At 42.9% G+C, this 26710-nt stretch overlaps 1 protein-coding gene across 2 annotated transcripts in view; it reads right to left on the reverse strand.

Moving 5' to 3' along the window:
- GLI3 (GLI family zinc finger 3) overlaps positions 1–26710 on the reverse strand; it is a 292643-nt gene that overhangs the window by 257225 nt on the left and 8708 nt on the right. For both annotated transcript variants that reach the window (XM_027835941.1, XM_027835940.1), the window contains exon 2: positions 17750–17914. In XM_027835941.1, the coding sequence (XP_027691742.1) occupies positions 17750–17873 (124 nt within the window). In that variant the 5' untranslated portion in view covers positions 17874–17914. The remainder of the gene's footprint in view (positions 1–17749; positions 17915–26710) is intronic.

The following is a 26710-nucleotide window of genomic DNA, read 5'->3' on the forward strand; positions in this document are numbered from 1 at the left end:
CTCTTGATGAACTTAACCACCACATCTTTGAATCAATGTCTAATGCCTCCTCATACATAGCAGATGCCCAAGTTATCTGGAACAAGGTGCAGAATAATACGGTTGACCCAACTGTCAGCTTGGTTATTATGAAGTTCGCCTAACAAAACTCAGCCGAGCGCTCACCCTGCAGTGATCTTGCTCAGCCCCTACCCAGCTTCTGTGGGTTCCTTAAGAGAGAAAAATTGCAAACATATCCAAGTTAACTTGGATGCTCTCTTTCCCTTCCCTTCAAAGATCTGCAGAAACCTGGAATTGAAAAACAGGAAGTTTCCTTGGACAACCTCTAATTCAAACTCATTTAAAAAAATGCATTTCTTTTTTTTTCTTCTTTAACAGAGGATCAGAGAAATGGAGTAATTCACCCAATTTAACTCACAAGGTCGGTGGCAAAACTCAGAGTCGAATAGAGATGTCCTCACTTCCAACTCGACTCTCAATCCATGGCCTCACACTGCCTTCCTTCAGAGAGGCCACTGTTCTTTTCTCTGACCCAGCATAGGGCCTTAGACTTTGAGCTTTCAGCCCCTGCCTATTATCAAAGGCCCCTCACTAACAGGATCCGAAGCCACACAAGGGATGCAGGGCTCAGCTCCGAGTCTTCCCGTCGGCTGACCAATTCCTCCTCTCAGACCTTTGGGCCAATGTACACTTTTACAACCTGGTCCCCAGCTAACCAAATAGCTTCTTTAACTTAAGGAATATTCCTGTTTTGTTTTTGTTTTTTTTTTCTAGATTCTTCCTAGTTTTTTTTTTTAAGTGTCACAGTTCAAAAACAGAACAGGTCTTTAAGTCAAACTGTAGTGTGACATCTTCATGCCATCCCAAATCCAGAAAAGCAGCTGCTTCTTCCCTCCTCCTCTTTCCCAATCTCCCATCCCTGTGGAAGGCAGGAAATGGGGTAGGGGGGCGTGGCAGCAGTTTAGGATTGTGACTACAACCCCATACTCTATTTAACTGGGAGCTCCCCTCCTCCTCTACCAATCCCTAGCCACAGAAAGTACAAGATGGGACACTGCACACCACTATTCCCTACCACACCCCTCAGCCTCCAGTCTTCCTAGAGTTAACCATGATCAAAGCACAATCGTAGATTGGATTAGAGATTTAGAGCTGGAAAAGAACTTTGCTTTAAAAACCAGAGTCCAGCTCCCTCATTTTCCAGAGGGGAGAGACACAGGGCCAGAGGAGGAAAGTGACTGATCTAAAGCCACCCAGGCAGAATTAGGATTGGAACTCAGGTCCTTTGAAGTTCCTTGTCTTCATTCACCCAGTTTTAGCTGGGGAAACAAAAAGAAACTCTGAGTTGAAATGGAGTCGTATCCCCTTCACAGTACGGTTTTCCATTTGCTTGTTTTTAAAGCGTAGTTCTCTTCAATTGAGTAAAAGAGCCTGAAGCCTTCATCCAGAGGCACATGTTTTCGATAAATCAAAACATAAATAAATGTGAGATAATTTCCCTGGACGTACATCTGTTTCTGGCTAAGCTAACTCTATTTATAATACATGGAGAGCAGTCCCCGGAACTACCCACCACATTTCTGAGGAAGGAACTTTTCTTCTGCTCTGAAACCAATCGGCATTTGCAAACAGTCGCCGAGATGCTTTTTCTTTGAAAGTGTGTTTGATTTGGCCTCCCCGTGGGGCAGGCGAGGCTGCTGAATGTTTTCTCATTGCAAAGGTTTTGGATGAAAACCTCCATTGCATATTGAATCCCCATCTTATCAAACTGGGTTCCCCAAGTTAGGAGTCCAATTTTGCAATGGAGGCAAAGATCCCAAGATCTTGAGAGGGGCGTTCTGCTAGTCCTCCTAAAAGTTCTGATTGGGTTGAATTCAAAGGCCTTTTCTCCCTGTTAGCAATGATAAGAGCGGGGAGAAATTCCAACTCTGATCTGAGTACAGGAGGCCTGTGAAATCCATCAATTGCTTGTATCCATAATTGCTTTGCTGCCTCATCAAAAAGGCCCATCTGCAGTATCTGTTATCTTTAGACGCTCATCCTGGTCTCAAAACACGTTTATCAATCATAATCATCAGCCGGTCCAAAATGGAAGTATTCAAGGGGGAAAATGCGCTCCCAACCAGTCCAGCCTCCAAAAGCCGGACACAGGAGGTGCCCAAGGGCTCGGGGCAATTCCCGGTCTTCTCCTTCTCAAATCTCTGTCCAGCTTTCACTGTTTGCCCTAACATTTCAGAGGCTCACATTTATCCCTCCTGACCTGTTCAATACCAGCCCTAGGCAGTTCTATCCCCAGCTCAAACCAGAAAGGATGATTCTTGCTGGCCCCTCTTTCTCAATGTGTTTTCTTCATTTAACAAGCTTGGGAGGCAAAAGGCACTACAGTCTGGGTTGACAGCACCCTCGCCAGTGGCAGGGAGGCATCCCACGCCTTCCCCAACTTCTATGAAACCCACTACCATGGGCTTAATCACCATACAAAGTATGCACATCCCCAGGGCCATCAGAAGTCACCCCAACCTCTATTTAACAATGATGAATCGTTCCCTCCAAATCATGATCTCCATATGATGAAATGGCTTGAAATAAAAACTGAAAGAAGTCTCTTACACATGCAAATTATGTCAAAGACTTACAGAGGAAGAGACCTTGGAGATCTTCTAGCCTTAACCCCTTCGTTTTACAGATGAAGAAACCAAGGCACTGAAAGGCAGTCATAGGTAACTGGAGAAGTTCTTATTCAAACTCATGAATTCTGACACCAAGTCCAGACCTCTGTAGACTGCCCCTAGCCATTTTCCTGCCCCCCCCCCACACACACCTTCACAACATCATTTTTCCTCTGTTAGTGCCTTTTTAGGGGAAGGCAAGTCACCTACAATAGCATTAGGGATGAAGAAGGAGATAAGGGGAAATGGGGAACCTAAACATTCCATTTCAAGGGGAAACAAACAAACAAACATGCCTTAATAGCCACATGCCTTGTGTTTAGTTTTGCTCATGGAGGGCCATCCAAACGGACAGCACTAATGGATCTCCAATGATAAGGAAAAGGCTGGGGGTGCAAAACTCTCTAGACTCTGAACCACTGATCCCTAGGGATCCGTGACATCATGGCAACCTTTGATCACAGCTTCTCTTTAAAGCTTTTTTGTTTGGTGGTGGGGGGAGGCACACAGGGCTGTTGAATGGATTGCCACTAGCTGGAAGAATGGACAGCCACCTCAAAGTACAACCTCCAGTGAAAGATGAGAAGTCACCATCATCCCTCCCAGAAAGAACTCCCCCCACCCTTGGAGAGAAGCAACCAAGCAGAGCTGGAGTGGTCAGTGGAAGCCACCTTCCCTTGGGCCTGGAATTCCAAAGGTCTTTTAGAATGCACCACGGCTGAAACTTTCTCACTCTGCAGCTATGTGAACAACTATGTAGGTCCGTCATCTCGCTTCCCTCTCCCTAACCCAGCAAAACCCTCCTAGAGATGCTAGAGAAAGAGTGGTTCTTTCAATGACGACTGAGAGAAAGGACCTGAAACTCCCCTTGTTTATCATGTCCCTATGGAGTTTCATTTCAACAGCGTCCCCTCCAATCCTGTCCCATTTTGCCCTGGTCCTCAAGCTGCCTCAGCTCCCAGCTGACGAGCACCCTTACAGACACCCAGTATTTCTTTCCTAAAAGAACTGGATTTCTAAATTCACTTGAGAATCTCGTTAATCCAACCTCAGGCACTTATCTTTTAAAATACTTGGGCTCATTCTGCATCGCAGAATCTGAGAGTCGAAAGGGACCCCATAGGCCATCTTGTGCCACTCATTTTCCAGGCTTGAAATGGACACAGCCTGAAACAGTCTTGGAAAGTTTTAAATCAAACCTTAGCCTTCTTTTCCATCTATTGTTTTGTTTCCCACCCCCACCCCCTCCATATTTTTTAAAGAATCTAATTGAGCCTCCAGAACAGCAGAAGAGCACAGTTTATTATCTCCCTCATCAGGTGATCAATGATTTCATTAATAAGACAGATAACAAAACTGTCATATCATCGACACTGTTATGAAAGATGATCCCGGCTCCCTGCTCCATTTCCCAAGGTCCGGGACTCTCTGTGGCAGCTCAGAGTCCATTCAATATTTTCCACAGACAGAGAAAAGCGAAAATCCATTTTGAAACCAATTTCAATTAGGACCCAGAAGCTGTTATCACAGGTGTCGCAGAATGGGCCCGTAAGTGGAAATGTCGCCTATCCATTCTGAAATGAAACCTTATCAGGGGCTACAAAGATGGCTAGGGACAGCCTATCTGTAAATTACTTTTCGCCCTGTGTTAACTCAACCTTAGTTCTGTCATATGGGATTCTCACCATTCCCTCCTAATCATCTCATGACTAAGTAGGCCCTGCACCCAAACGGCTTTTATCCGGCCAGGGCTCCCCCTTCTAGCATGGTAACAGATGCAAATAGCTTAGCACCCATCAGAGAAGTCCATCTAGACTCTAGATTCTAGAATATAGGCAGGCCTTAAATACTATAACTAAAAGTTTATTATGGGAAATAAAGACTGGCATTCTGAAATCTGTCTCCACCCACTGCATTCCTGGTGATTTTCCAATTGCAAAGTCTAAGGCCTAGTTATTTCATTAATTCAGCACCCAAGTAGTAAGGCTTCTTTTCTCACATCTTTCAGGCCCCTTTTAGCAAATTATCCCATGACGGCGGATTTATTCAGTCAAAGACCTTGGACTTTGAGAGGCAACAAAAGAATCAGAGACTTTCTGGTCCACCTGCCTAGCGAATGATGAGGCAGGGAAAAGTCTCCCCCAGAGAAAGCAATCAAACCTTTGTGTGGCACAGTCGGACCTTTTCAACTGTCAGCCAGGAAAGCAGGAAAAGAGATGAAAGAACTCCGGATGAAGCTACCATTTACAGAACCATGTGGGAATGGTCTCCGAAGATTTCATAATTGGGATGGAACTCAACTTTCTACAACTGAAGGAAAAAAAAAATACACGAAAGAGAGCATTGGAGAGAAGGAAGAGTCAAAGAAAGGAAAAAGAGGAAAGAAAAGGAAGGGGCAGCAGTTTAAGGAAGTCAGACCAGGAATAACTTTTTCCTATAAATCTCTTCTGTTTGATATGCACTCCTGTGATACAAAAGCAAAAGGGAGGGGGAGGGGAAGGAAGTTTTTTAAGGGAAATTTTAAAAGCCTTTTTTTTTCTCCCAGCTCTGAAAGAGCTTCATTCTACCATTTCAATTTTAACAACTGAGAGAAGAAAAAAGCAGCAATGATTAAATCCTTCTCATGCTTTAGGGAAATTTTTAAATCTAAATTTTCTTTTGTTGTATTTTAACTGCTAGTAGATTGAGATGGTTATCAATGTGGAAGTTCAAAATAGGAAAGAAAAAACAAAATGGACAGAACTTAGCAAGGCTGCCTCTGTGGGGATTTTCTTCAAGAGTATCTAGGTTCATTCACAACGATGGGCTAGATGTTAAAAGAGAAAATATATCTACTGAGACATAACAAGGTAGTTCAGTTTGTGCTGTAGCTAGAAGGATCAACACACACACACACACACACACACACTTTAAAACTTAGTAAAAAATAGAAAACAAAGAATCCCACCCAAGTGCTCCAGTTGTATCTCTGTTTTAACCCAGACCAACATACCCTTCAGATATTATCCATTCATTCAGCGCGTGTGTGCTAGGAGCTGGGAACTGGGCTGGGCATTGGAGAGGCTGAAGCTTTTTTCAGGCATGAGCTGTGCTCTCATGGACCTTACTGTTTTAAGTGTAGAGTTCAGTAGCTTGGGAGCTTTCCAGAAGCTGGAAACTCCTTGGTGATTCCATGTCATTAAGGCTGCCATATTTGCATAGGTCATTCTCATTAACCAACATGGACAGCAGCACCACATTCCCTGCACAATCCCCGCTGAGGGCCAGCCTGCACCTTACAGAAGCCCAGAGCCCCATTCTGGTTCTAGAAATGCCAGGCTGCTGCAAACTTTGTTGTTAGCAGGATCTTTCCCTCCCACAATGAAGATGCCTTCTGTTCCTGAGGGCATGGCAAGTCGTTTCTAATACTGGCACTTCAATATTCTTTGGGGATTATTCCTTTGAAAAAAAGATGCAAATGAATGAATTTAAAGGATCATGTATAAAGCCATATATTCCAAAATAACTAATTTGATCTTTTCTGTGTACATTAGTATGTGTGGCCATGGGCAAATCACTTAACCCCTCAGTGCACCCAGGCAACTGTCAAAGAATTAGTTACAAAGCACTTGCCATTCTGGAGCACTGGGGGGGGGGATGGTCACATTGAGAATTCCCCATAATAAAATCACAGGCCTGTGTACTCCACCCCATTCCCCCAAAAAGAGCTTTAAAAATGTGAATGCCCTGCCTATGTCCACATCCTTATCCAAGTCTCTTTTAAATGGGTGTGTTATATCTAATTTTGTTTCTGTGATTATTCATATTTTATTACAGTCAGTGGATATAATGTTTTTCAGATTCTGCTGTCTTTAGTCTTCATCACTTTCTCTATGTCTTCTAGTCCTAGCAATCATTTAGTAGGACACACTATCATTCCGTATTCCTATGCTATGGTTCATTATCGTACTTTAGGGTTTCCAAACATGATCTCCACTGTGCCCAGTATTACTGTGAGCCAGGTACTCTGGGCATCAGGAGGCCCATTTAACAGAGAAAGGGCTTGAAGCTCAAAGAAGTCTGCCATATTACACGCCCATTGCCATGTGGCCAGTAGGCTTTGTTCATAAGATTTGATCCACTCTCTCCTCACTCCAGGTATAGCCCTCTAGCCACTAGACCACATTGCCTCTCACATTCCCTGATCACTGGGAATATGTATTATTGCCAGTGTTTTGTCATTATGAATAAAGATATGTATCATTCGCACATAACTGTCTTCTCAAAGTGTCTTTTATCCACTTAACTGTCTCACACACACACACACACACACACACAAAACCCCAGAAGAATGTAGGCTCTTTGTGGGCAAGGACTCTTTTTTTTTTCTTTTTCTTTATATGCCTAGTGGGGAGCACAGAGGCTTGAACAGAGCAGGCAATTGATAAATGGCCATTGAAGTGGAGTGAACTGAATTTTTTTGGTCCTTCCAATCATGTCTGTTAGATTACATACTAATACTAGGACTACTTGGTGACAAGGGAGGAACACCTTTGAGTGCTTTCAAAAAGATGGCACCAGTTCAGAACTCCACAGGCTGACAGCAAAAACAGCCCCTCCCTTCTCCTCAGCTCTTCCAGCACAGAAGGGTAGCCTTCTCTGGCTTCAAGGCTTATGGGCAGCAGCACGATAGGGCAGAGGCAGAGATCCCAGAGCTCCCAATTATGACCTTGGGATGTTGGGGGGGTCATTGAATGTAACTGAACCTCAGGCTCTTCAGCTTTCAAAGTCGGAGTTGTAACTAAATGGCCTACCAGATCCCTTCCAGTACTTCTCTGGGATCCTGTTATCCATGTTATCACAGTCAAAGGAAAGGAAGGAGGAAGGAAGAAAAGGGGAAGGGGAAGAGGAAGAGGAAGGCAGGTGAGGGAAGGAAGGAAGGAAGGAAAGAAGGGGGAAGGATGAAAGGAAAGAAGGAAGAAAGGGAAGGAGGGAGGGAGGGAGGAAGGAAGGCTGGATGGAAGGAAGGATGGAAGGCAAGAAGAAAGGAAGGAAAAGAAGGAGGGAAGGAAGGAGGGAGGAAGGAAGGAAGGAAAGAAGGAAGAAAGAAAGGATGAAAGGAAAGAAGGAAGTAAGGAAGGAAGGCTGGATGGAAGGAAGTATGGAAAACAAGAAGAAAGGAAGGAAAAGGAGGGAGGAAGGAAGGAAGGAAGGAAAAGAAGTGTTCAGTATATGCTTGGCACTCTGTTAAGTGCTTTATAAATATTATTTCATTTGATCCTCCGAGAGGTAGTTGCTATTAGGATCTCCATTTTACCAGGAAAAAACTGAGGTAGACAAAGATTAAGTGACTTGCCCAGAATCATACAGTTGATAAGTGTCTGAGGGCAAATTTGAATTCAGAACTTCCTGACTCAATGTCCAATGCTCTATCAACTGTTCCACTTAATTGTCTAGGTGAGCAAAGATACTTTGTTCAAAACCACAGAACTTATATCTCTGAAGTCCAAAGCCTTTTATTTATATGATGGGATCAGAGTGAACATGCCCACCATCATCAGTGAGACATCTCTGAGTGCCTCCAATGTTCTAGGACCATGCAAAGGAATTCACTTCATAACCAAATACTTGAGGCAAGATTATTGTATTTCAGAATCTCTACAGGTAGATGGATCCTTCCCCAGAACCTCATCACCGACCCTCCCCAACATTGGCTTTAAAGCATGTTCAGCGTTTTAGAACGGTCTCCCATAAAACAACCCTATTTAATGATTAGAGCTCAAATAATCTACAATGGTATCAAGACAGGAATTGCTGAAGGCCATGCATTAGGCAGCACTTGATTAGGGCCAAAATGTCCCCTTTGCTTTCTAGTCCAGAAGTTCAATAAACATTCTGCTTGGCCAATTCCAGAGTCAGTTACTTTCACCCAAAGATGTCAACAACTTTGAAAAGCATAAGGTCTGATATAAATGATGGATGTGCTCATGATGGAAAATAGCATTCCATGCCCATTTCTCTGGCACAACAATGATGCTTGTGATTCTGCCAACCATCTCACAATCTCATGCCACTAACCACACAGCAGGAAGGATCAATGCTTAGCTCATCACTGCCCATGAATAAGAGCTCCAGAAAACAGACTCGATAAATCAAAGACATGATGAACAAGACTTTGCACTTTGAATTTTAAAGAGCCGTTTTTCAACAATGATGCCTGATGCTTGGCTAGTGAGTCCTTCAAATATTCCTCTCATTTCTTCAAGCAAATCAGAGCTCATTTAGAAGGAAGATATAGGAGCCATCCCTGCCCCCATCTTCTCCGTTATCCCAGTGACTAAGAGCCATCCTTTCAAGGGATGGGCAAACCTGGCCACATTTACCATTCGTCAAACATCTTGAACTATTTTTCAAAACACTTTGAGTTCAGCAAAATTCAAAATGTCTTTCGCCAAGCCCTTTCCCCCCTAATTTCTAAACCCATGTGTATTTTAAAGTAAATGCAATCCGTATGTTTCTGATTCATTTATACTTAACTCATCAAAATGGTTTTTTGAAAGACCTATTTCATCTCAGAAAACCTTTTCTGCCTATCTCCTTTGAACCAGGAAATGGGATTGTGGCCAAGAGGGAAAGAAATAGATAAGCTTTAAAAAAAAAAAACTTGGGAAGTTCAGTGAGAGTCTGAGCATGCTCCCATCCCGAATTCTTTCTAGGGGCAAGAATTCAATAGAGGTATGGCTAATAGTCTGTGGTGTTTCCTGATAGCTAATGACCTCTGAACTCTGACCTCTCAGCAGAACCTAGAAGGATTTTCATACTCACAGTGAGGTGAAGAATGAATATAGTGATTAACACCTATTTTATAGATAGCTTGAAAGCTAGGGCAAGGCCAGGCACCAAGCAAAAGTTAGAACAGGAAATGTGTCTCCTATGAAGTTGCAGACCACTAAATACTTTTCTCTTGTAAACCTCAAAGAGTCATTTTTAAAGAGCTGAGATGAACCTCGCCCTCCTTTGGAAAGAATCAAAGCGCAGACAACTGAACTTCCTCTCCTTTTATTAATCCATCAACCTTGGTTTCACATTGCATCACCATTAGGATTCTAATTTCTGCTTTCTATCACTTTAAGGTATGGTCTCAATAATGAGCTGATCCTGCTGAAGGGCTTCAAGTCTATAGTCAACATACGTTTATAATTAGTTGGCTTTTTTTTTTAACAGCATAGTAACGGGTTAATAAGAAATATCAGATTACATTGGGAAAAGCTCACAGGTCAAAAACAACACACACAAAAAAAAACACCAAACAGAAAATAAGCTCTAGCCCCTCAGCCACTGAGGCCTCTCCGATATTGAGGCCGTCCGAAATATGGGGGGAAATGTTCGTCTGGCCAGCCAGGGAAGGGATCTGAGTCAAATACAAGTGCAGGCCTCTTGAAATCAATTCCCAAGAACATCCAGAGTGGCAGAGCAGGTATATGTAACTCATCTGGAAACATCCAAAAACTAATAAACAATTAATGACTGCAAACACTTATTGAACTCATCGAATGCAAAGGCACTCCGGGGAAAGCCAAACTTTCAATGACAAAGAATTTAGTTACCTGAAGCTTTGTCTAGTAAATTTCCCAAATAACCCCCAATAATCTCAAGACAAGTAAATAGGTCTAGAACTCCCAGGCCAAGTGTAAACTGCTCATATTCAGATAGATATAGACACATAAATTCAACTTAATTCAACATACATCTCTTACAAGCTCATTCTATGTGAGACATTGTACTCAGCCCTGAGGTTACAGAGAGCCCCCTGTTTTCAAGGACAAATGGATATACCACATACACAGGTAAGTAAACAGGTAGCATAGACGAAATCATTTCAAGAGGGAGATAGCAGTAATAATTGGGGGGGGGCAAGACAGGCTTCACTAAAAGTGGCACCTGGGATATGCCTACAATGGCGCCAATGTCCAATTCAGAAAAAACCTTTCGATTAACGTGAACCTTAATTTTTTTTTTAATTCACAAAAGAAGTTCTTCAAGATTCTATCACAAAGCAGAGCAGGCATGTTTTCCACATGGGTCTGTGAAGCTGTTACAGTCCTACTCTGAGATTTAGAGTTGGAAGGGACTTTGGAAGCCATTGAAATCAACCCCGTCATTTCACAGATGAGGAAATGAAAATTCAGTGATTCTTTTCTCTTCTCAGGCTCACATAGCAAGGAAATACCTCTGGAGGGAGCTGAACCCACTTCTCTTTGACCCTACAGAGAGCACTCTAACATCTACACTAGAGTTCTTCCATTACTTAAAAATCAGGATTCTAGAAGCTTATATATTTAAATCAATGCTTAACACTTTCATATCATATTCAAAAAAATGTCTCTGTGGATGGCATGCTAGGAGAAAATGTCCTACAAAATAAAGAAAAGATATTAGTAGGAACACATTGTGGGAAATGGGTTCATATATGGTGGGAGGATGGGGAGGATTCACAGAGTCATGAATTGAAAGCTGGAAGGGACCTCAAAGGTCTAGTCCAACACTCTCATTTTACAGATATGGCAACTGATTGCCAGGAATTGAACTGATTCCTCAAAATCACATAAGCAGGAAGTAGGAGAGCTGAGATTTGAGCCAGTTATTGGATTCCCCATTAAAAAAAAGGTAAACTACAACAAATAATGAATAAATGAATGAAGACCTATTTATTCACCACTTTCTTATGAGCACAGCACTGTGCTAAGTGCTGGGGGATACAAAGAGAAAAGCAAGATGGTGCCTGCTTTTAAGAAGCTCACATTCTAATGGGGAGAGAACACATAAGAGAGGTTTTGGATACAAGTCAGAAAAAAAAAATCTTGTTGCAACAGAATGAGCATGGAATGTAGTCAAAAGACTAATGTGACTCTTGGCTATTCCACTAACAGGTGTGTGACCTTAGGTAAGTAACCTCACCTCTAGACCTTTTTTCCTTCATCTGTAAAACATTAGATTTAGACTAATTCATCTGAAAAAGCTGAGCTGGACCTTAAAGGTCATCTGGGCCAAAGCTCTCATTTTACTACTGGGCAAACTGTGGTCCAATGCCTAGAGAGGGGAGCAAAACTACCTCAGATCACATGGGTGGTGTGTAGTAGAGTACAGATTCTAACTAGAAAGCCTAGGAGTCCACAGATCAACTTGTTACAGACTTAAATGACAATGCTCAGTTTAGATCAAAGTTTTATTTTTCAAGGGTGTTCAAGAGCTTATAAAACTGATGGCAACCCTGGTAGTGCTATGACCTGTTTCTATGGTGATATCTGTTAGCAGGATTAATGCTCTTCTCTTCTTTTTTGGATGTTTAACGGAGTCATCCCTACAAAACTCTAATGGTTGACAAACAAAGAAAGTAAGTCTCAATATTGTCCTCTTCCACAACCTGCCACCATCTTGGATTAGTCCCCATTTGGCATTTAAAGCCCACACAACCACAGGAACCTTGTGGTATACATCCAGCCCCCTCAGACCCATCACTACAAGCATTAATGAAACCCCCACTTTCTAGGTATCCCATAGGAGATGGGCTAATGAACCTCAAAGGCTCCCTCTAGACTCTGTGTTAAAGAACAAATGCCTGCTCTGTTTGGCATTGAAAATCCTTCACAATCTGGTCCCAGCCCAGCCTTCCTTAATGATTTCACATTTCTTCCCCTCATCTACAGCACCTTCCAGACAAACATGATTCCCTGATGCTCACCATCCACTACATTGCATCTCCCACTTTTTTCTTTGCACAGGCTCTCTTCTGTGACTGGAACGTTCATCTTCCTCACCTCTGGCTCTCTAAACCCCTAGCTCCTTTTATGGCTCAGATCAAGAACTGACCACCTACTGCATGAGAATTTTCCTGATGTGTCAGTGCTCTGTCCTGATTCTGAATTTATTTTATTTCCATTTGTTGAGTACTTATTAGTATAGGTACTGTTCCCAACAGAATATGAGCTTCCTTGAAAACAGGGTAGGTTTCATGTATGTCTTTGCATCCTCAGTGCCCAGTAAAGTGCTTGTCACCTACATAGGATAGATTTACTAAATTAGAATATAAGCACCCTGAGGACAGGGACTGTTTTTGTTTTTTTCTTTTGTATCCCTAGTGCTTAGACAGTGCTTGACACACAATAGATATTTAATAAATATTCACTGTTTGGATAAATGCTTGAACTGAATTGAATCTAGGTTATGTACTTGAACAAGAATTCTGATTATAGACAGTGGACATCTAGCCTTTACTTGAAGACTTCCAGCATAGGGAAGCACCCACCCCCCTACTTCCTAAGGATTCCATTCCACTCTGGGCAAAAAACTAATTGACAAGAAGATTTTCTTGACATCCAATCTAGATCCCCCTCTCTATTCCCTTTCCTCCCCCTCCTCCTGTCGCATCCCCTGACCCTGGTTCTACATCTGCCCAAGTACAGCCAGTGTCAGGTGGGAAGTTTCAACAATAGATACGGGAGCACTGCCTTCCTAAATGATCCGCACCCCTCCCCATTCACCAGCAGCCCAAGGGGATACGGAGGCTCTCATCTCTCACTGAAGAAAAGCAACAAAGAAAATGAATCAAACCCATTTTCCTCTTTCTTCCCGGGTGCTTCCTTCCCTCAGATTACAAGCTCTGCCTATAACTTCCATTTCACGTTCATTTACGGGAGGGCATTTTTCTTTCTCCCTGAAAAAATGAATTCCGTTTCTGCCTCGTGAGGCACCATGCAGAAGAAGGTCCGAGCTGCTTGGAGCCCTCCTCGGACAGCTGTCACTCAACCACACACTGCCTGAAAAACTGTTCACTGATTCAGCCCTGCCCAGAAGAAGGGAGAGCGTGTGTACAGATGTAGGAAGTGGCCACCGCCTGTCCTGGCAGGTGCTGCCCGATAGGAGAAGCGTGTCAAATTTCAATTCATCTTGTAACCGAACCAATGACTGCTCATTGTTCAGTCCTGCCTAATTTAAAAGAAAAACAAACAAAATCTTTAAGTCAAATGTTGTCCTTGACAAGAGTTAGCTTAGGCTCGTAGAGCAAAATGAGAGCAAAGTCTGAGAAGTGGGAGATTATCAGTGGACATCAGCCGCCAACTAGTGCAGTTATTCTCCAAGTGCCATCTGGGATATCTTGAGACCCTTTTGTTGTGCTTGTTGTTATTCAGTCAATTCAATCATGGCCCACTCCTCAGTGGACCACACTGTTCCTGAAGTTCTCTTGGCAAAGATGCTGGAGTGGTTTGCCACATTCTTCTCCAGTGGATTAAGGCAAACAGAAGGTAGGTGACTTGTCCAAGGTCACACAGCTAGTAAGTGTCTGAAGCCAGATTTGAACTCAGGTCTTCCTGACTCCAGGCCCAGTGCTCTATCCACTGAGCCACCTAGATGCCTCCTGGGCAACAGAGGTTAAATGACTTGCCCAAAGTCACACGGCTAATAAGTATCTGAAGCTGGCTCTGAACTCAAGGTCTTTCTGACTCCAGCACCAGTGTACTATTCACTGAGCCCTCTAGCTTCCCCATGACCCTTTTTAGGCGTCCACAAAGTCAAAACCATTTTCACCACAATGCTTATTAGCAATTAATAATTATTAATAATTATTAATAATCATTAATGCTAATTATAATGATGATGCTTATAATAATGCTAATACTAAGACATTTTAATTTCTAATGTGGTAAATATCAATAGATACAAATCATGGTAAACAAGTACTCTTTGAGATCCTCAATAATTTTCAAGAGTGTAAATGTTTCCTAAGTCCAAGAAGGCTGAGAACTGTTGATATAGTGTAACCAATATGTGAAAGAAATGTACACTACAGGACAGCCAAAAAGTGGCATTCTGACTCCATGACCTCCAAAGATGGGGAACCAAGCATGTTTCGCTTTGGACAGCTCCCATTGTTGGGACTCTTTGGGGACAGATTCAGTGCCTTGAGTCCTTAATTCTCAGCAAATGCCCAAAGAGAACCAGCCAGGGTCTAGAACCTTGAAACATTCTTAGACCAAGATGACAAGTGTTCTTAATCAGTGAGTCATTTCATTGCCGCCTATTTTAGGGCAAGGAAAAGTAAAATAATTTTTTTAAAAAAGAAGATATTGCAGTACTTTTCCTCCACTCTCTGAGGCAGAAGGCACCAAAGGGAGATATTAGGGTTTTGGAGGACATCTGTCCAAATCCTGACTTGGTCACTTGGTACTGTATGACCTTGAGCAAGTCATTGAACCTTTGGTCACCAAGTTTCTTCAACTGTAAAATGAAGAGGGATCATCTCAATGACGTTGGAAGTTGCTTTCATCTCTTTATCTATGAATTTATGACACTAATACAGACTGTACCTAAAAAAGAATCCACAGCACAGTAACCCCAACAAATAAACATTCAGTTTCTGCTTAAATCCCTCTGAGGAAAGAGTCTCACCACCTGCTGAGGGAGGCAGCCCATCTCACTTCTGGACAGCTTGAATTGGGAAGAAGTTTTTTTTTTTCTTTTATTAAACTCACACTCCTGAGGTTTTTATTTTTTGTTTTTGAAAAATGATGCAAACATTGATTCTTAGTTAAAATAAATTCCATCTCTTACTTTAATTTGACTACAAAAGCAGAAAACAGCTCTATAGCTGCCTATTTATAGATTACAACCGCCCCCTGACTTAGGAAGTAACTCCTAGAGAGAAGCCTGGAGCTCAGCAAGATTAAATCATCCGCCCCAAATCACCAAACTAAGAACTCAAAGAGACAGAAGCTGGACCCTCGCCTTCCTCACTCCAGGCTTCTTGAATCTACTTGCCATACGGTTCTGCTACTATCCATTTGTTTTCCTGTCTTTTTCTCTGTATGCCTGTGTCTGTGTTTGTGTGTCTCTCTCTGTCTCTCTATCTCTGTCTGTCTCTGTCTCTCTCTGTCTCTGTCTCTGTCTCTCTCTGTCTCTGTCTCTCTGTCTCTCTCTCTCTGTCTCTGTCTCTCTCTCTGTCTCTTTCTCTGTCTCTGTCTCTCTGTCTCTGTCTCTCTGTCTGTCTGTCTGTCTCTGTTTCTCTCTTTGTCTCTCTCTCTCTGTCTGTCTGTCTCTCCATAATTCTAACATCATTACAAGTGACATAAAATCAATAATCTTCAAAGTATCACCTCAGACCCTGGGTCATCACCCAATGAGTTTAACAAGCCACCCTGCCCACCTCCCCCCATGCCACAGTAACCACATCCACCTCTGTAGACTCATCCAACTAGCAAACCATGTAGAGTTTTAAAATGGTCCCTTTAGAGAAACACAAACAAACACACGGCAGGGGAGGTGATCTGGCCCTATGAGAGACAGAGCTTCTCTTGGCATAACTCAGATCACACAGTCAATCTTAACTAGTTCTTCAGCTTCTTCCAGGCTTTACCTATTGCACTGTGGAGATACCTTTTCTCAGATAGAATCTAACTTACCCACCAAGCTTGAATGACAGAGCCATCAGTGGACCTACAAAAATCTGACTACTTTGTTTTGGTCCAGACTTGGGATTTCATCAGGGTCAGGAACTCCAGGTTGGGACAATGCCTCTGGTCCTCCAGAGTGGTTCTGCTCTGCAGGTTAGAGGTACTAACAAGTGAAGTGACTTTTCCAGCATCACAAAGGCCACATGTATCAGAAGCAAAACTTGAACCCAAGTCTTCCATACTTCAAGACTGACTCTTCATCCACTACTCCCCATGATTTCTGAATAGTCATAAACAAAGCATAAGCACACCAGGAGGGAGAGAAACAAAGAGACAGAAAGACAGGGAGAATGAAGAGAGAGACAGACAGAGACAGAAACAGAGAGAGGAAGGGGGAGAGAGAGAAAGAGAGAGAAGAGAGAGAAAGAGAGACAGTAAGAGGAAGGAGAAGAGAAAAAGAGAGGAGGAAGGGTGAGGAAAGAAAGAGAGACAGAGACAAAGGCCAGTGGGAAGTTGCCTAAAGGGAATGGAATACTTACTACCACAGATATTCCCTGCTCTCCTTCTTTGTTCCTAAGCCAGGAAACATAGCAATTTTTCAAAGTAGAGGATGTTGGCACATGGGAAGAGCACTTACTCTGGGGGCAGAGGACCTGGGTTCATATCTTAACTCTGACACTTGTGTGATCTTGAGTAAGTCAAGTAACCTCTTCGGACCTCGGTTTCCTTATCCATAAAATGAATATGTCAGACTTGGTGTCCTCTGAGGTAGCTTCCCACCCCACTCCTCCAATCCGAGGGTTCCCTGATTCATCTTCCCTGATCCTAAGGCGTGCTCTAACCTGCAGTGAGGTGGGGGTGGGGGTGGGGGTGGGGGTGGAGGCATTCCTCTTAAAATCCCAGAAAACCAAACTCCCACGCAGACAAAAGAGGCTGAGGAAGTCCTGGGGTTAATCACACACGATTGCCATAATGTTTATCCAAAAGACTTCGGGAATTTATTTCCAATGGCCAATGCTAGCATTAAGGCACTGACTGACTTCTTTTGAAAGTTTAATTAAAACATTAAAAGCCAGCACTTAGGAACTGGGGGAGCCATCGCTTCCTAAGGACAATTGAGGAGATTCGCAAGCTTCCCCCAAACCGCGATGCAAATCTGCCTACGTAAGGCTTCCAAAATAAACTCCTCAGGACAGTAGTTGCCCTGTTAGCCTGAGAGCGAGGAATTAACCAGGAACTGCTCGATTTCCTCTACGGTGGCTGACTTTATTGGGGGAAAAAATCTTGCCAACGACTGCGTGACCACGCAACTTTTGTGTCTTTTGGAAAAACTCATTATTCTGATGGCCAGAGATAGTAAAACGCTAAACATTTTGGACTCTTGCCAGACTAATCAGGACCATTTCCCAAATGCCAAAACAGGAACTTCCTATAAGAAATAACCTCTCACATTTCTATCTCCAATTAGAAAATTGGGAAGGACAAGTCTGCATCTGGTGTCAAAACAAGAATGATTGAACCCTCCCCCTCTCCTCGGCCCCTACTTTGCTTGGCTTTCTTTCTCCATAGAAGGAAGAGAGATTCAGGTGCAAATGGGCAGTTCACTGGGAACTTAGCCAATATCAACGATGCTGGAAGCCCATGGGCACTCACCATTGGATGTGGTGCTGGAGGCTGCTGCTTTCTCACTGACGTCTGCCCGTGTGGGGCACTTGGCAATGGGAGTCTCCACTTTCTTCCGCTCACTGGTTGTGGCACTGTGGGACTGAGCCTCCATGATGGCTTCTCATTCCATCAGCTCTCTCCAAAGAATTATACCTAAAGTAAATGAGAACATGGTCAGTTCCTATCCCCAGCCAAGCAGGTTGCCAAGACTGCCCCACTCTGACCCTGAGAAGGAACTGAGCCAGGAGACACTTCACCCTAAGTCAGCTAGCAGAAATCTCCTGGGGCTTTAAGGAAGTAAGGAAAGCTCTGTCTATATAGGCAGAATGAGGAAAGCTGAAACAATCGCCCACAGAATTCAGACTTAAAAGCCACTTTTCCCTAAAGGAGTCTTACAAGACATGACAGTTTCTCAATGAATGACTCTCAAATAAAATGCCCCAAGGATCTGTGCTTATCATTGTGCTGGTCAATATTTTTATCAACCACTAGAAAGTTAACATGATACAGTGGGTGGAAATTTAATATTGGAGTAAAGAAGACTTGAGTTCAAATCTCACTTCTGACACATACTAAATGTGTAATTTCCACTTCCCCTCTTCCCTAGCATCCTTTAATAGTCAGCTCAAATCCCACCTTCTACAAGAGGCCTTTTCTTGTCCAAACCCAAAGATAGGTAGATAGATAATAGCTAACATTTACATAACACTTTAAGGTTTGCAAAACACTTGATAGTTTCTCATTTTCTCTGCACAACGATCCTAGGAGGTAGTTGTTATTATTATCTCCATTTTACAGATAAGAATACTGGAACAGACAGAAGTTAAGTGAATTGCCCAGGGTCACACAGCTAAACAAGTGCCTGTAGCTGGATTTGAGCTTATCTTCCTGACTACAGGTCCAATGCTTTATCCACTTTGCCACTTGGGTGCCTTTGCACGCACGTGTGAACACATAAATATACACGCAACACACGCACATACATACACATATCATGTATGTATGTATATGTGTATATATGTATATGTGTATATATGTATATGTGTGTATATATCTATTTAAGTATAATGTTGTTTGCATGTTGTTTTCCTCATTAGAAAGTGAGCTCCTTAAAGGCAATAACTATGCTGTTCCTTTCTTTGACTGCCCAGTGCTTGGTAGCATGCTTGGAACACAGTAGGCACTTAAATGTTTGCTGATGATAAGCATGTTGATGATGGTGGTGGTCAGGGGCCCCAGAGAACTCTGCAGAGGTGATGCTGCCTTCATTGGTAGAGGGCATATTCTACAACCAAGAGATAACATCGAGTCCTTCTCCATCCTCCCCCCCAACCACTTAAATAAAGACACATAGGGTGTTGTTATCCAATCTGGAAGAGTTGTTATCCCAAACAAACACTTAATAAAGTATCATAGATTGATTTGAGATCGGAGCAGCTATAGTTTGAACTAATGGCCCCCAAGGTCCTTCCCAACTCTAAGATCCTGCTCTCACCCCCAGCAGCAAGACAGCATCCCATCCCCCCATATCTCCCTGTGTTTATTTGGTGCCTGTTCTGTATCTGATTACATATGTACACTTCGCTTTCCCCTAGAGAGTGTCAGCGCCTTGAGGGCAGAGACCGTTTCCTTTTTTTTTTTTCATACCCCTCTACCCCGCAGAGTGTCTGGCTTTTAGCCACTATTCCATCAATGCTTATCGAACAGTTAAAGGAATGGACTCAATCTCAATTTTCCTTTCCAGGTGTCCTCAGCCTCAGAGCTGAAGCAGCCTCTTACTCCAAGCTGCCAGCTATCTTGTTTGATTTTTACAATAAGGTACATGAATGCACATTCCAAGTCCAATGGAGATTTCGTAGTACGTGTTCATCTGAAAAAGCAAGAATTTCTCATTTTTAAACTCTGCAAATCCCAGAAGCCAGGGAAGCATTCCAGCCTGCTGATCGATCATCTAGCTCCCCATCACCCAAATATTTAAACTACACAATTCATCTGAATTTCACCACACACACACACATGCACCTTTGTCTTCTAATCTTCCTTAAAACGTGCAAACACCTCCATTTGTTTGAGTTACACTTTTAAAATAAACAAAAGGTGTTAGAACAGCACACTTTCCACTCCGCAAGGAAAGTTCAAGATTGCCCATGGTGTGTGATGGGATCACTTGCTTAGGAAACCTTGGACATGTTCCTGCTGCCTTCCTCAAGCCCCTATCCCTTCATTCTCTCCCTATTTCATTTTGGTTGCTTTTGTGTTGGTGATGTAAGGGTTAGGACGTATAAACAAAATAGGAGAGAAGTACATCCCCCCAACAGAACTCATGCTTAGTTTTTTTCCCGGCTCTGCTCCAGTGCTGTCCACCTTGTGGGCCGTGGACCCCAGGCCAGAGAGGACAGTGGAGTTACTGTAGGAGTTTTGAGTCTACAAGCACATCAAGCAGAAGCCTGACGGGCGCTCCTTTTATGTAGCATTGTATCTCCCATCTCCATGCCCTTGGCTGGCTGTGCCCCATGCCTGGAATATGCTTTCTTCTCACCTTACTTCTCCCAGAATTCCTAGCTTTCTCCAAAACTCAGCTCAACTGCCACCTCCTATAGGAAGCCTATCCTGTTTTCCCACTTCCATTGCTAGTCTTTCACCTAGAAATTACTTAGTATATACTTTGTGTTTCATTTTCTATGAATATGTTGTTTTCTCCAATAGAATTGTCATCTCATTAAGTGCTATTGTGTGCCAATCACTAAGCTATAACATCCATGAGGGAAGACATTATTTCACTTTTGCCTCTGCATCTCATAGCATAGTGCATGAAACACAGTAGCTGTTTTATTTTAATACATTTCTAGGTTTGAAATTAATTATTTAGCATCAGCAAAATATGCACTGCGACTTTTTTAATCATCAAGTGAATCTTCCATAGGGTCGCAGATCAATAAAAGTTGACCTTCACAGTCAGGAGGATAGATTCAGAGCTAGAAGAGCCCTGAAAAGTCAGGAAGTCCAACCATCACCTTTTACATATAAGAAAACTGAGGTGAAACGACTAGTCCAAAGTTACAAATGGCAAAGACTAGAAATACACCCGAGTCCTATGATGCCTCCCACCTCCACCTGCCATGACAACATTCTTTCCACCAGACCACACTGTTCATAAACTGAATAAGAAATCATCCCACACCCATATATAGGAATTTTAAAATCAACATCGATGCCGCTATGATTAATACAGCATAACTCCCTTTTTGAAATGTTCTTGTATGTAGAGTAGTTTTCATGAACCAGCACAGACCATTCTCAACACTTTGGATAAATGGAAGGTTATGGTAATTCTCTTTTACCAGTTAATACAAAAAACTCATAAAAAATACACACACTATGATGTGTGGGTTAAATATAGTCCCTTTTTCAAGGCATACCATTTACCATAGTCTCCTGTTTAAATAGTCTGAGCAACCCAGAGAATAACTAACAAACCTAAAATCCATTTCTTCAATGGATGCAGTTAACAAGATATAGCCCCAAGCAGTGACCAAGGTTCCTTATTCAACCAATGCTTTCCCCTAAACAAAGCACTCCCTCTCAACAAAGGAAAAAAAGACAAACAAAAAACCCAAAACAAACACAAAAACACCTCCCCACACACACACACACACACACACACACACACACACACACATCCTCTCCAAAATAGGGATGATCACTCAAGTCTTGAAGGTCCAACTTCAGTCTTAGAGAAGGCTCTTGAGAGAGTGAGTTTCAAGATAGTGCTTAGAACAATCACTTGACACGAGCCTCCACTTTGCAACCTCTTCTCATCTCTCCCTCCACATCCCCATCCATAGTTTTGGTCACCTTATTTTCAGATTCCATTCTTTAGCAGCTAATTCTCTTAGAGTTCAGCTTGGAGCTCTACACAGCTCCTCAAAAACCATCAGCTCATCATGTCCACCACAACACATTGTATCACTGTAGAGCAAGACATTTATGAAGGGTCAAATTTTAGCCTCTTCAGTCTTTCCTACTTTCATTAAGGTTAAGCTAGGGCTTACTAAGCAGAAACTAATGGGGTGTGTGTGTGTGTGTGTGTCTGTCTGTCTGTCTGTGTCTGTATCTGTGACTCTATGTGTCTATGTGTCTGTGGGTGTGTGTCTGTGTGCCTGTGTGTGTCTGTGTGTGCTCACTAGTCCATGTGTATAAAGAAATAAATAATGGGTGGCATTGCAAAATTGTGTTCAGAGTTGTCAATTTAAATACTCTGATATGGAAATCTCCAATGAAAAATCAAGATGGATGAAAAATATCACTTTGAGTGACTTCTCTATAACACACCTCCCCCATTGGCATTGATATAATTTTCAAAAATAGGAACTATTTAAGTCTGAAGTCAGAAACTCTACTATCTTCTTGAAGAAGTGAATTCAGTTGTTTTTCTTGAAGGAAAACAGATGGAGGAAAAGTGCTTCTTTGTTTTTTCCCCTCTAAGAAGTTTAATTTTCTTTTCTTTTTTTCAACTTGGCAGTTTTCTAATTCAGTCCTGATCACTACCACCCAAAGCACAGTTCTGAAATATCATCTGCACGTTTTACTGGGGTGGCCATGGCTTTTTAGTGACCTGGTCATCCCAGGGCTGATGGTCATCACCTTGCTACAAAGACTGGTGAGAAACAACTAAATCGAGGAAAACCACCTCAACATTCAAGAGTGACTTGGAAACATCCAGAGGAAAAGAAAACTAAGCAGCCTTTCTTCCTCCCCTCAAACATTCTTGGCTTTTTCCCATTCTACCACATTGGAAGTTGTCATAATTTTTGCCATACAAAGGTCCAAACCCAGGTCATCCTTCACCCCAGAGTCGCATTTTAGATATGATCCACTTATCTCTACTCCTCATGATGATAGGTGGAAGGCTCCTCTTTCTATACATCAGGATTTGCATCTACTTCCTATATAATAAAACACGTTTCAAAGCTTCTGGATAACACTGGTCAAGGATGAATCAATCAATAAGCATTAAATGCCTGCTATGTGCCAGGAACTGTACTAAGTGCAGAGGATACAAAAAAAAGAGTCAAAAGACAATACCTACCCTCAAGGAGTTTATGCTCTAATAATGGGGGAGACAAAATGCAAGCAAATCTATACAAAGCAAGCTATCAACAGGATAAACAGGAAATAATTCCCAGAAGGACAGTACTAGAATTAAGAAGGGTTGGGGAAGGCTTCCTATAAAAGGTAAGGTTTTAGTTGGGACTTAACAAAATCCAGGAAAGTCAGTAATCATAGCAGAGCAAGGAGAATTCAAAATGCCCAGAGTTAAGAGACCGAGGGTCTTGTGTGAGAAACAGCCAAGAGGCCCAGATCTAGACTGAAGAGCATATGGGGGAGAGTAAGGAGTGAGAAGACAGGAAAGGTAGAAAGTGGCTAGAGTATGAAGGGTTTCGAATGCTAAGTAGATGATTTTGTGTTTGCCCCTGGAGGTGATATGGAACCACTGGAGTTTATTGAGTGGGGGGTGGGGGAAGACGTGGTTGACCCTATGCTTTAGGAAAATCAGTTTAGTGGCTGAATGGAGGATGGGTCGGAGTGAGAAGAAACTGGAGGTAGGCAGACTCCCCCTCCCCAGCAGCTATTGCAATAGTCCAGGTGATGAGGGTCTGCATTAGGGTGGGGGCAGGGTCAGAGGAGAGAAGGGGGAGTGCTGAAGAGGATGAGAGCAGGGGACCCCCACCTCCAAGTCAGCTGTGGCATGTAGCCACATGAAAATATGATCTGGTGGAAAAGGTCTGTATTTGGAGCCAGAGAACAAATCCCGGGTCTGCCACTCACTCCCTGTGTGACCTTCGGGGATGGATTTCCTCATCTGTAAAGCAATGGGGTGGGAATAGATGGCTTCCATGCTCCTTTCCACCCCTAGTTCTATGGTCCTATGAAATTAGCCTCATCTCTCTAGTCAGTCAGCAAACATTTTAGTACTTACTATGTGTCAGGCACTATGCTAAGCTCTGCGAACACGCAAAAAAAAATGCAAAAAAGATGCCCTCTGTCCTCAAGGAGTTTATATTCTAACTCAGGCAACAACTTGCAAACAGCCACCAAGTATGTACAAAATATAGACAGAGTAAAACGAAGGTCATCTCAGAGGGAAGAAATGGAGATACACACACACACACACACACACACACACACACACACACACACAGACTAAGTCTAGGAGAAGATAAAGTGCCCATTGCTTTGATCCCCACTCTTTTTACTTGCCTGAGTCAACCATGGCAAACCTTTATCCTTTAGCTCTTCCACATCGGTGCTGTCTCCCTAACCTGGGGCTCATTCGCGCGTGTGCAGCCTCTGATGTTTCCATACAACTTGAACCACTTCTCTCTGCCGCCCCCAATCCCCACTTTGCTTTCCCCTTGTCTTTTCTTTTTAGTCCCTAGGTCTATTTCATTTGTGCCGAAGCCCTCCTATCCAATTCATTAACAAGTGCTTTGCATCCACTGAGAAGAGCTGTCTGCAGCCACAGAGGCACTGCATTCATCATCATTACATCAGCGGGAGGAAGTTCACCCTGATTGCCATCAGCATCCAAAGGTCCCCAATCAGTGGGCAAGCAAACGCTGTGCACTTAATTTCTCCGAAATGACTTTGGGTATTTGGGGGCTAGAGGCGGTGTGCGTAGCCAGGCTTTGATCCCCACACAGTGTATTCTACGCCTCTCTGCCTTTCCTGGAGACGGTAGTAAGAGAGACAATAAACCTCCTGCAGCCAAACTGTGAGCAAAGTGGAAACACCCAGGGAGGCAAGAAATCCTGTCAGAAAATGTCCTCCTTGCTCCAGGGGATGGAGCCCCTAGTCAATTCTAAGAAACAGGCCCCCCACCCTCCCCCCGTTATTAGAACAGACCCAGGGATACAAGGAAACACTCCCTGATGCATGGAGATCCTCAGTAAAACTGAGAAGAGACAGCCTTCCTGGGTACAGAATTGTTTCTTATAGACTTGGATAAGGTGAATTCTGAAAGTTCATTTAGGAAAACACCGGCTTTTATCATCTCCTTGTTCCAAACTAAAACTGGAAACTATATCACTGAACACACAGGCTCTTCTAACACACCATAGGGTCTCCTAACACCCACATTTAGCTGTAACTTCTGCCCAGACCTGTTGACATCCCTTGCGGTGAGGGTGTAGCTTAGCCACCCTTTCCCTATAGTTTCTTGAAAAAGACCATAAGTGAGTTTCCAAGTCCAACCTTTCCAAATAACTAAGTCTAATTATGTGCTAGAAAGAAAGCTGGTTGTGAAGTTCCCAGATCTGGTTCCACTACTTACTACCTATGTAATTGGGGCAAGTCCATCCACCTCTCTGTGCCTCAGTTTCCTCACATATAAAATGAAAGGGTTCGGCATTTCTTTTAACTTTAAATCAATGATCCTCTTAACCTATGTTTCACTGTCACTTCATTTCTATGGAGATCTGAGTTTCCTTATCCCTAAAAATGAATGTAGATGCCCCCCTACAATCGCCTCTAACTCCAAATCTAGAATCCTGCCACATGGCTACCTCCTTCTTGTGTTACTTGGAAGGAAGCGAAGCAGCCCATAAGCTGTCCAACTCCTCCAGAAGGTTTGTTTCTAAATTACTTAAGATCAGGCAAAACTTCTGATGGTGTTTTGTTTTGAATGCGACTGAAGATTTAAAATAACTCCACCAAATGAGCCCAACGAGCCATGATCATCGGCCTTGCTCTTGAGAGGATCCCAAACTCACGGCAGCAACACCTGTGATCCCTTCCAACTCATCCACTATCATCCCATTTAGCCCAGGGAATCACTGATTGAGTGGAACAGATGTTTTCTGCTAAGACACTTCCTGGGATGTTTAGAAAGAGAATCCCCCTCCCTAAAAGAAGTAGGTTATTTTTTTTCAGAATTCAGAATCCCTACCCCCCATTTCCATTTAAGCTTTTCCCTGAAGTGGCATTTGCCCTCTGCATAGCACAACCTACATTTTCATGGAACTGTCCTTTCCTTTACACACAATTGCAAAATTAACAGCTACTTCAGGTTGTGCATTTTGGAGCAACAGTTTTTAAATTTCAATGAAATATCGATACCCTCCTCCAGTCATTTAAAGGCAATCTCTAAATAAAAGAGCTCCTCCAGAGGAGAGAAAAGAGAAACCACCAAATTCAAAAAAGCTCAGATGATTCTCTCAGGAGACAGACAGATTAGGCACAAAAGTGCAAATGCAGAAGGCGCCGTATTGCCCACTTCAAACACTCCTATGGGAACATTTATTAAGTGCCTACTATGTGCCAGGCACTTTGCTAGGGGTTGGGGATACTAGAACAAGAACCAAAGTCTCTCCCCTCAAGGGGCTTACAGATTCAAAACAAGTACAGGAAATGGGGACTGTCTGTCCTAACTTCCAGAAGCTCATCAGTGTTTCTCTGACTCCAAGCTCCTGGACTCGACTTCAGGCAGACACATAGGCATGCCTTTTGTGATATAGTAACAGCTTGCCTCCAGAACGCCTGCCTAATTTTCCCTTATCTTGTCCCCTGGTGGAGACATGGGCCAAGATTTGCAATTACAATAATGAAACAGGTGTGCACAAAGAGGCATTCTGATTAATCACAGGATCAGTGATTGCTGGTGTAGTTTTGCAGATGATAACTTTATTATCACAAAGGAGAGAGGGACAAGTCTAACAATTCTTCCTGTCAACAAGAATGTTATCAGGACCAAGAACTGCAACAGGTTGTGTTTGGTAGCTTCCAGTAAAAAGGAGTCCATTAGCCAATCAACATGCATTTTTTAAAATCACCTACTACTGTATACTAGAGATTGCCCTGAGCACTGGTTATACAAAGACAAAAATGAAAGAAAAAAAAAAAGCTTGCAATACAAGATCCTTAGGTTACTGCATTCCTGAGTACCAGTTA

Source organism: Vombatus ursinus, unplaced genomic scaffold (genome assembly GCF_900497805.2).
Source record: "Vombatus ursinus unplaced genomic scaffold, bare-nosed wombat genome assembly UNPS02014817.1, whole genome shotgun sequence".
In the NCBI taxonomy this organism is placed as follows: Eukaryota; Metazoa; Chordata; class Mammalia; order Diprotodontia; family Vombatidae; genus Vombatus; species Vombatus ursinus.